Genomic DNA, 11,078 nt, shown 5'->3' on the forward strand with positions numbered 1-11,078 from the left:
AGTCTCTCTAAGAAAAGACCAATTATTTTAGTCACATTTCTTTTATTAAGAAAGTCCATTATATTTATTATATTTAGGTGTATTTATCGGTTCGGTTTTTGAATTCATCGGTTCGGTTTATTCGATTTTTTATTTTTTTTAGTCAATTCGAAAATCGAACCGAATTCGAATAAATTTTAATTAAATTGAACCGAATATTCGGTTCGAATTTCGAATTCAAACCGAATTCATTTTTTTTATTTTCTGAAACTAGCATAACTCAAAATAAGAACCCGGGTCTATACCGTGGCAGGTACTATTCTACCACTAGATCACTGGTGTTTTTGTTATTTTTTTTTGTTGTTATTAAATCTTGAGTTCAAAATATTCTAATTTGATTATTTTGAATTTTTTCTTAAGCTATGTTTGAAAAGAATAAATAATAAAAAAATGAATTCGGTTTTTGGTTTGGTTTTCGAGTTGAAACTCAAACTTGAAAACCAATTCGAAAATCGTATTTGAATTCGAATTGGTTTAAAATTCGATTCGAAAACGAAAAATAAAATTCGAATTCGGTTTATTCGAATTCGGTGAATTCGAATTCGGTCGGATATTCAGTTTAGACCAAATATTGAACACCCCTAATTATATTGAGGATCTTAGATGCTAAATTGAAAAAAAAAAAATACTTTACATAGATTAATGGAAAAAAAAAACTTTAATAGAGTTTTCTCTAATTTAAAAAATAAAAACATAAAAATTATAATTTTATCCATTTTTTTTCAACCCAAACCCTATAGAACTCCCAAACCCAATTCTTCAAATAAAAATACTCATTTGATCTTTTCGATATTCTAAAGTAAAATCTTATTTTAAAATTCAGCATTCATTCAAACTATCTCCACAAGTTTGGTTAGAATCATTTCTATTCAATTCATTATTATTTTTAACTTTTTATAAATCAATATTTTGCTAATTTTAAATTTTATATGTGTGATGGACGATTGATTGATTATTATTCAAATTAAAATAGCTTAGAAACCTTCTATTATTGTCAAAATTAATAATTCAATCTAGAACAAAAACGTTTAATTTGATTAAAATATTTAAATTTAAAAGATCATGTTCGAGGACAAAGACTCTAAGACATATTGTTTCTATATTAATTAAATAGGGAGTTTATAGCCCTTAAAAACATCATTTCCATGGAATTACAAAATTAAAAAAAAAAATTATTTAAGTAAATTAATGGTTTTCTTTAATTTTAATTAATGATTGATGTTATAGATATGATTTTGATGTTGAATGGTTGTTTTTGTACTATAAATTAATATTTGTGTGGAAAAAAAATCAATTTTAAGTAGTTTTCAAGCCTTATGTGTTCTTGGTGTAGTGTGTTTTTAGTTATGTCCTCCAACGAGTCGTGGTATGGTTTCAGACCGAGGGTGGAACCACTAGCATGATTTCTAACCGAGGAAATGACAAAGGATCATCCAAGGCCAAACAAACTAGTCTGCCGACCGAGAATTTTTGGCGTGGCAAAGTTTTTGATCGAGAAAATTAGGCACAACTTAGTTTTTAACCGTGTTTCTAACATCCGATCGAGAATTTTTCTCATAGCAGCGTCCAACCATATTTTCTAGCCACGCCTAGCTTCCAACCAAGTTTTTCATCGATGGTCTGATTTTCGATAGAGAAAATTAATGATGACATGACTTTTGAGTAAGTTTTTTTTTGCCCACATGGTCAAAATTCATGCCAGCAACTGAGAATTGCCCAATCGTTTTTTCAGCCAGCTTGAAACCGGTCCAGAATTATAGTTTAGCTTTAATCACTATTTGTGTGCATGCTTTGTATTTATTTTGTTTATTTTGTGTTTTATTTATTTTCTTCTAGTAATTATTTTCTAAAATACAAAAAAAAAAAATTAATATCAAATACCTGAAAATAGTATTTTCAAGAAAAACATAAAAAAAATCTGATAAGGCCCGTTTGGCCAAAAACTTAACAATTTCTCAACTTTACATAGTCATAATTTCTAAACCATATGTCAAAAAAATATGATATCCATATATTTATTATCACAAAAATATTTTTCAGGATGTCAGTTTTCACATTTTTCTAGGTATTTTGATTTTTGTCTGACTTTTCAATATTGCTCAATTAACGTTTTAGATGTTAAATTTTGTTATAATGCATGTTCGTATATATTATGTCAATCTAACACCTTATCTGGTAGGATTTTATTTATTTTTATATATTTATAGATATTGGTTTATCACATACCACCACAAGGATCACACAAATGTGGCTAATTTTTCCCCCAAAAAGAAATGTGGCTAATCATATTTAGCACTAGGAATATCATAATAGGACCATTTTAACAAGAGTCAAAAGAAAATGCATAAAAATAGAGTGTAAAAAAAATAATATTATCTAAATAAACAAAAAATACAGTAGTATAGAGCATCTAACTAGATGAAAATGTGGGGTATAGCGTCGATGTCATTTTTCACATGTAACAAACCACCGAGCCCACAAAATAGAATCTTTGATTCTTGGTGTTCATACACCAAAATTCTATTTTCTAAATTTGTAAGAAAAATTATATGGTGACTCTTTATCGTGAGATTTGTTCTTTAAATTGAAAAAAATTAAAAGAGAAATATGTCAATCTACCATTTTATTGTCGATCTCAGTTGGAATTCGACGAAAATGTAAGTTATGTGGTTGACTATAAATTCTAATTTTATTTTTACAAGATTTCGATTTTTCTCTAAAAAAGAATAATTTCTTTAAGCGGCGAATTCGAGATCCTAAAAAAACTAAGCGGTATTTTTTTATCGCGTGTATAGTTTCTAACGACATTCTGGGGACATTAGATGCCTAACTCAAAACATATTTTTTTGGTCAAAACACTTAGAAAAATATTTTTACACTTTAAAACTTGTTTCTCCTACGTGTATTGGATCTCCCTTTACTTTTATGTATTATAGTTTGTGCGTTGTGCGACGCCACCTAACTATATATCCATATCTTACATGCTAAGATTCACCAATATGCATGGAAATATGCATGGAATGACGACATGTCCCTTTAATGAGCGATGTTCTATGAGTTTGTGGATTTAAGAAAAAATCGGGATTAACTCTTTCTTCCATTTAGTGAGCTCTCTTAGCAATAGAGTTGTGATCATGATTGGCAGCGAGGGGTACAACCCAATTGAGAAACCTTCTTACATCGGTGGACATCCCAATGGAAAAACCTTCTTACATCGGTGGACTTCGGATAATACTTGTTGGTGGGACCTTTCTCTCTTAATATGCAAGTCATAGCCATGAAAATTCATATACAATTTCCACTAAGCTCGTTGATTTGTCGTGCCCAAGCAACAAAGCCATGTTAGAAGTCTTTTGGTTTGTTATATGACAACTATATATATGTAAATACATGTAAGCATATAGTTATAAATATGCACTCACGAGTATATTCTTTCCATTTGAAATATAAAAGAGAAAAATAAAAAATGTATTAGACAACCATCCAAACTAGAAAAATCCTATCAAGAGCAGGACATCATCCCATGCACATCGAGAAAAAGGAGTGTGTCAAAGACGAGGAAGAAAATCGGCATAGAGGAAGACTTGTATTAGATTTTCTTTTATGCATTTCAATATAACTTTTCACAAACTACAGTCTATAATTGATTTGTAACGTAAGAAGAGGGGGTATATATACATTTGTGATTGTTATCATATTTATCCACACACAAATCAAAACATTAAATCTCTTTTAATATTAATACACTTATTATTTTCATGAATTAGAAAATGAACGTTTATTCTTCGTTATATGATAGATATGCATACGAGTAACATGTATTTATTTTTGTTTATTATGTGTATTTTATTTATTTCCTTATATTAATTATTTTCTAAGATAAAAAAAATATATAAAACACCTGAAAATAATATTTCAACAACAATATATAAAACATTTCTGATAAGGGCCCGTTTGGTCGAAAACTTAACATTTTCTCAACTTTAGAGAGTCAAAACTTCTAAATGTTTGTCTAAAAAATATGAAATCGATATATTTATTATCAAAAAATATCCAATCTAGTTGTCGATTTTTATATTATTTTGGGAATTTTAATTTTTTCAACTTTTTCAATATGGCTCCATGAATATTTTGAGATGTTAATTTTTTTTTATATATAATGCATGTCCATGTATATTATGTCAATCTAACACCTTCTTTTGTATGATTTTATTTATTTGTATATGTATATGTATTATTTTTAAGTATTACTTGTATATATTTTTGTCACAAACCAACATAAGAACCACACAAATGTGGACAATCATCTTTAACACTATGATTAGCGTGGTAAGATAATTTTAAAAAGAGTTAAAAAAAAAATATACATAAAAAGTAGAGTAAAAATAATATTATTTTTTAAAATGTCAAAAATATAGTAGTAGAGAAAGTCTAACTAGATGAGCGTGTGGGTATAGCGCCGATGTCATTTTTCACACGTAACCAAACACCGAGCCCATAAAATAGAATCTATGATTCTTGATATTCATACACCAAAATTCTAATTTCTTATTTTGCGAGAAAAATTAGGCGACGATTCTTTGTCTTAAGATTTATTCTTTAAATAAAAAAAAATGTTATAATAGACCTATGTCAAACTATCGTTTATTCTCAATGCTGGCTGAGATTCGAAATGAAGGTAAGTTCTGTGATTGACTATAAAGTCTAATTTGATTTTTACATGATTTTAATTTCTCTCAAAAAAATAAAAATTAAGCAACGTATTAAAGATTTCAGAAAAAGGTGAGCGGTATTTATTTTATCGTGTGTATATAGACCTTCTTCCAATTAACCAAGTTATAGAGAATTTAATTAGATCTCAACCTTCACTAGTAGATGTTAACAATTGATCCAAAGGATGAACACTAAGGACAAATAAAGAGTCAAGAATTGGTCTTTAAAGTCTAAAAACGTGTTAGAAAAAAGCAGTCTTGGAGTTGGAGATTACAAGAAGCCTCAATCCTTAAAACGGCTTTTCCATTTATTGAATAGACCATATAATAATAATAATATTTAGGAATGAATGATAAAAGTAATAGATGATATTTCGATAAATCCTATAAGATTTTAGGAATATGCATCTCCAATGGAACAAAATTTTACATCAATAATTAACTATTTAATCAAACTAATAATGATCCCTAAATTCAACCCTTTGGATAATAACAAATTACTTTGAATAAAACTTCTTAAAATAACATAGGGACATATCAATTTGATTTAAACATATTTATTTAATAAAAAAAATATTTGAAATTATTATTGTATTGGTATTTTTTTATTCTTATATTGTTTAATAAATTATTTAAAATATGTTGAATATAAAGATTTTGACTTTTGATATAAGATAACCATGTGATACATTATCACCCTCGGTGAACACTATCACCGAAAATATTTTCTCTTTCTCTGAGAGTTTTTATTTTCCTTAAAAATCAATTTTAACCAGTGACAGTAAATTTAAATTTATAAAAAAAGAATCAACTCAATTTGTGATTACTATATATATATTAAATTAAAATTTATTAAATAAAAGTTATTTAAACTCATTTTCATGTCTTTTTTTTAATTTAATATCGTATAATGACTCATTTTATCAGAATATTCTTAATGAGAATTGAGGCTCTAGTATTTGATTTACAATAAAAAAAAATATTATCATTTAAAATAAGTTGATGTGTTTTTCTTTTGTTAAGATGGTAATAGTAATCTTTTGAAATAAAAATTCTAAATACTCTAAGGGCTTGATTGATCTGGAACCTGATTCTTTTCAGAATAAAATATAGTTTTGATTAAAAAACTGATTTATTTGAGTTGTTAAATGATCAAAAATATACTTAATTTGATGTAAGAAATTAATTATAAATGAAGTGATAAATAAAAGTAAAGTAAATCAAACAACCAAAATGTTATTAAATATAAATATAATATAATATAACAGCTTGTCTCATTTGATCATTGAGACTTTGAAGAATATGCTGAAAATAAATCCTCTAACTGTTCTCCTCGTCACATAAAATACTAAAAATAAAAGTACAATTTGTTGGTACATGTTGAATGTAATTAATAAATGGACGTGAGTTTTAAAGTTTTTATTACATGGATAAATATATATACATTTTGAGATTTTGTATTAATAAAGTATGATATTCAAAAATATTTTTTTTTTTTGTTTTGAAGCCAATTGTAATGTGCAAAAGGTGAAGGTTAGGTTTAGGTTGGTTCGGTAGGTAAGATATAATGTAAATTTTTATTTAGATGTGTACCGTATTAATATTTTTGGTATAGAAAAATTATGTTGTAATATTCTGATTATACCCAATATTTGCGGTAAGTCAAAATTTCGACAATAGATCATTATTGTACCTTTCATATCGAGAAAAATATATTATATTAAAATCAATTAATTTACTGAGATTAGTTGACTTTTGATAATCGACATAATCTACTTTAAAACGTTGAGACCTGACCGCGTAAATCTAGTTAAAAAACAAAATTAGGAATTAGTTATTATAATTTAATTATTCATTGTTTGTTTAATTATAAATATTATATATATATATATATATATATTTAAGTGATAGATATTATTTTCATATTTCAGTCTATATCGAATAATATTGTACCGATAATTTTTGGTTTGATATTTTTAATAATTTACGGTATAGTATTTCGATATACTGAATATAGGGTTAATTTTCTGTTTATGTAATATTTACACAATTTGTTATAACAGCGGCAAGCTGCTTTTTTTATATGGATGATAATGTATGAAATCCAAAATCTCAATCTAACATGCTTAATTAATTGGAATGTCATTTGTAATTTTACAATAATACTTTAACATGTGTTATTTTATTAGAATGGCATTTTTAATATATATTACAATAATACTTTAAAACAAGAAAAGAATCTTAAAAAACATAGTCACTTCACACGGACAAAACAAGGAGGATGTAGTTCTATTTGTTGTTATACTTACTTTTCCTAGCTTCTCATTACAAATTGATATTTATCAATTTACATCTAGGGTAGAGGGAAATAATTAGTTTACTCAAATTATTCGGATTATTTATACAATAAAATAATTAAAGTGAGACTTGTTATAAGGGTGCAAACGAATCGAATAGGACCGAATTATACCGAAAAAAAATTAATATTTAAGTTCAAACTCGAAAAATATAAAAGGTTAGAATACAATTAAAAACTCCAAATTTTAATAAAATTTAGATGAATTCGATTTAAAGTGAAGATGAGTTCGGTTTGAATTGTTCAAAATTTGATTCGAACAATATCAAAATATAACTCAAAATAATTCAAATAATTTAAATCAATTATATCCACTTTTGAAGGTCCTCAAAGAAACGTTGGCATGTTCTTCACACTATAAACAAGGGCGGAGCTATGTTGTGGGTTGGGTTGTAGCCTATAAAATTTTTAACATATTATATATATATATATATATATATATATTAACAAATAGTGCTTTGACATGTTGGCTTTGTATCTAAGCCTCACTTTCTTTTCATTAAAATTAATTCAATTTTAATTTATTTATTATATTTTAAAATATAATAAAAATTAATATAATTTATATGTATATAATTTATTAAGTATGATTTTATTAAAAGAATTATATATAAAATAATGTAAATCATAGTATTATTTATTTTAAAACTACATTTATATAATAATTATATATTAATTTCAATATAGTTAATAATAAAAAGGTAAAATATAAAGATTAAAATAATAATTTATATAAATATAAAGATAAAATAATTTTTTATATTTTTTAATTTTAAACTATTTCAAAAATTTATAAAGATATATATATTAATATTAATAGACAAGTTAAAATAGTTATATTGATTTTTTTCGATATAATTTGATAATATTATTTATTCTTCTAAAACGATTTATATATGCATTAATATTTTATAATCGTAATCTCGAGTGTATATTCACTTGATAATATGTGTTACCAATTTTGTATTTTTATTTTTATTTATATTTTTTGTTTTCTTTTTCTTACCTTCTCAAAAAAACTAGATTGAAATTATTAAATTAGACTTTTATATTTTTTTTATTTATATAATTAGTTTTTTATTATTTAAAACATAATTAATTTAACTTTTCTAATTTTCTTAACATATTTTTTTTTAAATCAAAGTATTCTTATATTTTATTAGATTTCATATATTTATTTAATTTAATAAGAGTATTTTTAGAATTATTTAATTAATATGTTCACTTATTACCTGTATTAATTATATAAAATCCAAAAAAAAAAATTACGGTTAAAATATGATAACATTTTTAATTACTCTTTTATATATATATATATATATATATATATATATATATATATATATATATATATATATATATATATATATATATATATATATATATATATAATATAATATAATATAATATAATATTTAATTTTTAAAATGTCTAGATTGTTGGGTCGAGATATCTGTTGTTAATTTATATATATATATATATATATATATGTGAGTTAGTTAAAAAGTTGAAAAAAATGATTCGCGTTCATTAAATTTGGTGTTGAATTTAAAATATAAGGTCTTATTAGCGTATTTTGTTAAAAAGTTATACTTGTTTTTGTTATGTTGCAAGTTCGAAACATCAATCTATAGTCCGACTAAAATATTCATTTACTCTTATATATATATTCAAATTAACCACAATTTTCGATCCGACAATTCGAAAATTTTAAAAATTAAGCATATATATATATATAGATACCTATAATTTTCGGTAATCCGAACACTTTAAAAATGAAGCTTATATATATATAAAAATTATAGCCGAAATTGTCTTACTATAAATATGGATTCCCCTACCAAAGCAACTTCTCTCTCTTTCATTTCCAGTTTACTAACAATGACGGAGTCATGGTGGTTTAGCGCCATGTGTAGAAGAACGCCAAATATGCGTAAGATTGCAATCGCTGCAGCAGAAGAGAAAGCTGTTATAGGAATCTTAGCTTTTGAAATCGCAAGTTTGATGTCAAAAGTGGTAAGTTTATGGCATTGTCTTGGTCATAATCAAATCATTTTGCTCAAGGAAGAGATCAAACATTCATCTGGCATTCGAAAGCTTGTTTCCGAAAACGATAATTATCTTATGGATCTAGCGATCGCTGAGATTATCCAGAATCTTACATATGTTGCAAAATCAGTTGCTCGTTTGGGGAAAAGATGTTCAGATCCTATCTACCACTCGCTTGAAGGTGTTTTTGATGATCCGTTTGATGTTATTGATCTTAATTGGTTGGGATGGGCGTATAAATTGAAGAAAATGGAGAGAAAAGTAAAGAAGATGGAGAGATTTATGGCGGTTACTGCTCAGTTATATCAGGAATCGGAAGTTCTTGATCATTACGAGCAAGATCTAATCATTAGAAGAAGGAGGAGGAGAAAAAGAAATGTAAATCAGGTCAAATTGATTGAATTTCAGAAGCGGCAGAGGCAGGAAGTAAATTATCTTCGTGAATTGTCTCCATGGATTAGGACTTACGATTATACAGTTCGTCTACTTCTGAGATCACTTTTCACAATCGTCGAAAGAATCAAACAATTAATCAGGTCGAATCAACACAAATGGAAGTTATTATTGAACGGATCTAGATCTCCTTCCAGTTTCAGTACCACTACTCTTGGTCACGCAGCTCTAGCTCATTTATACGCGAACATTGTGATATTAATCGAGAAACTGGCGTATTCTTCTTCCGATGAATCCGATCGCTTGATTGCATTCGACGATGAGGAGGATCGTGAGGATCTATATAACATGCTCCCTGCAACTGTAAGAAGATCTCTACGATTACGATTGAAGATTAAGTTATTCGAAACAACTTCTGGTTATCTTTCTTTACAACAAGTGAGAAAGAAACTTGAATGGCTGGCACCTTTGGCTCATGAAACGATCAAATGGCAGTTTGAAAGGAACATCGAGAAACAGAGAATGGCACCGTGTTTGAATGTGTTCTTGGTGAAGACGCTTTACTTTGCAGATCGAATGAAGACGGAAGCTGAGATTGTAGAACTTCTCATCGGTCTTAGTTATATTTCCAGGTATGGAAGAAAACTAAATGAAAATGCTTCTCTGAATGTGGAAAAGGCGGCACTAATCCTAATAGAATAAGGCTCTCCATTTTTCTGTGCTTATACTCTCTGCATGTGAAAATTGTATGGCCTCAATTGATGTTTGAGGCTAAGGTTTGTTTTTTAATAAACAATGCTTGAAGTTTGAATTTTTGAAGTTTGAATTTTTGAAGTTTGAATTTTGTTGTATAGGATTCGAAATATCAAAATTTTAACATTTGAGACTTTTTTTTAAATGTAAAAAATATATGTTATCTTATTTTAACGTATTATTTTCGTTTTTTAATTAGTTTTTCACGTTTTTAAAGTGAAATGATATTTTAAAATGTTTTGGACGTATTTTTACAAAAAATTAGCATTATTTTTTAGATTTATGCAATTTAATTTGTTAAAATTGATTTAGGTGACGAGAGCGGAACTACGACGTTTGATCTTACCTAGGCTGTGGGAAATTTGACGAAATGTCCCTAAAAGCCCCTTAAATGCGCTAGGGGTCGTGGTGGGTTCTAACCCAGTGTAGAATTTTAAAACAAAATATATGTATGTGAATAACAAATATGATGTGTAGTCAAGTTGGCATTGGATTGAAACTATAATGGGAGGTTATATGATCAAACCTTGGCTTTTTTTAAATGATTTATATACATTTAAAAAATTAATATATTATTTAGTTTTCTAAAATGATTTATATGTATTAATGATCTATAATTTTTTTTTCTAAATGTCTATCCACTTAATAATATATTTTTATCATAATTTTGTAATTTTATTATTATTTTTATATTTTATTTACTTTTTCCTATATTCTCATCTAATTAACTCTACTTATTATATTTTCATATTTTCTATATAGTTAGTTTTTTTATT

At 26.2% G+C, this 11,078-nt stretch overlaps 1 protein-coding gene across 1 annotated transcript; it reads left to right on the forward strand.

The window, feature by feature from the left end:
* The first annotated feature begins 8,988 nt into the window (after positions 1 to 8,988).
* On the forward strand, positions 8,989 to 10,251 carry LOC124930042 (protein PSK SIMULATOR 1-like). Its single transcript, XM_047470409.1, has one exon. It carries the CDS (start codon positions 8,989 to 8,991, stop codon positions 10,249 to 10,251), a length of 1,263 nt encoding a protein of 420 aa, XP_047326365.1.
* The last annotated feature ends 827 nt before the right edge of the window (positions 10,252 to 11,078 follow it).

This window comes from Impatiens glandulifera, chromosome 3, assembly GCF_907164915.1.
Source record: "Impatiens glandulifera chromosome 3, dImpGla2.1, whole genome shotgun sequence".
Lineage (NCBI taxonomy): Eukaryota > Viridiplantae > Streptophyta > Magnoliopsida > Ericales > Balsaminaceae > Impatiens > Impatiens glandulifera.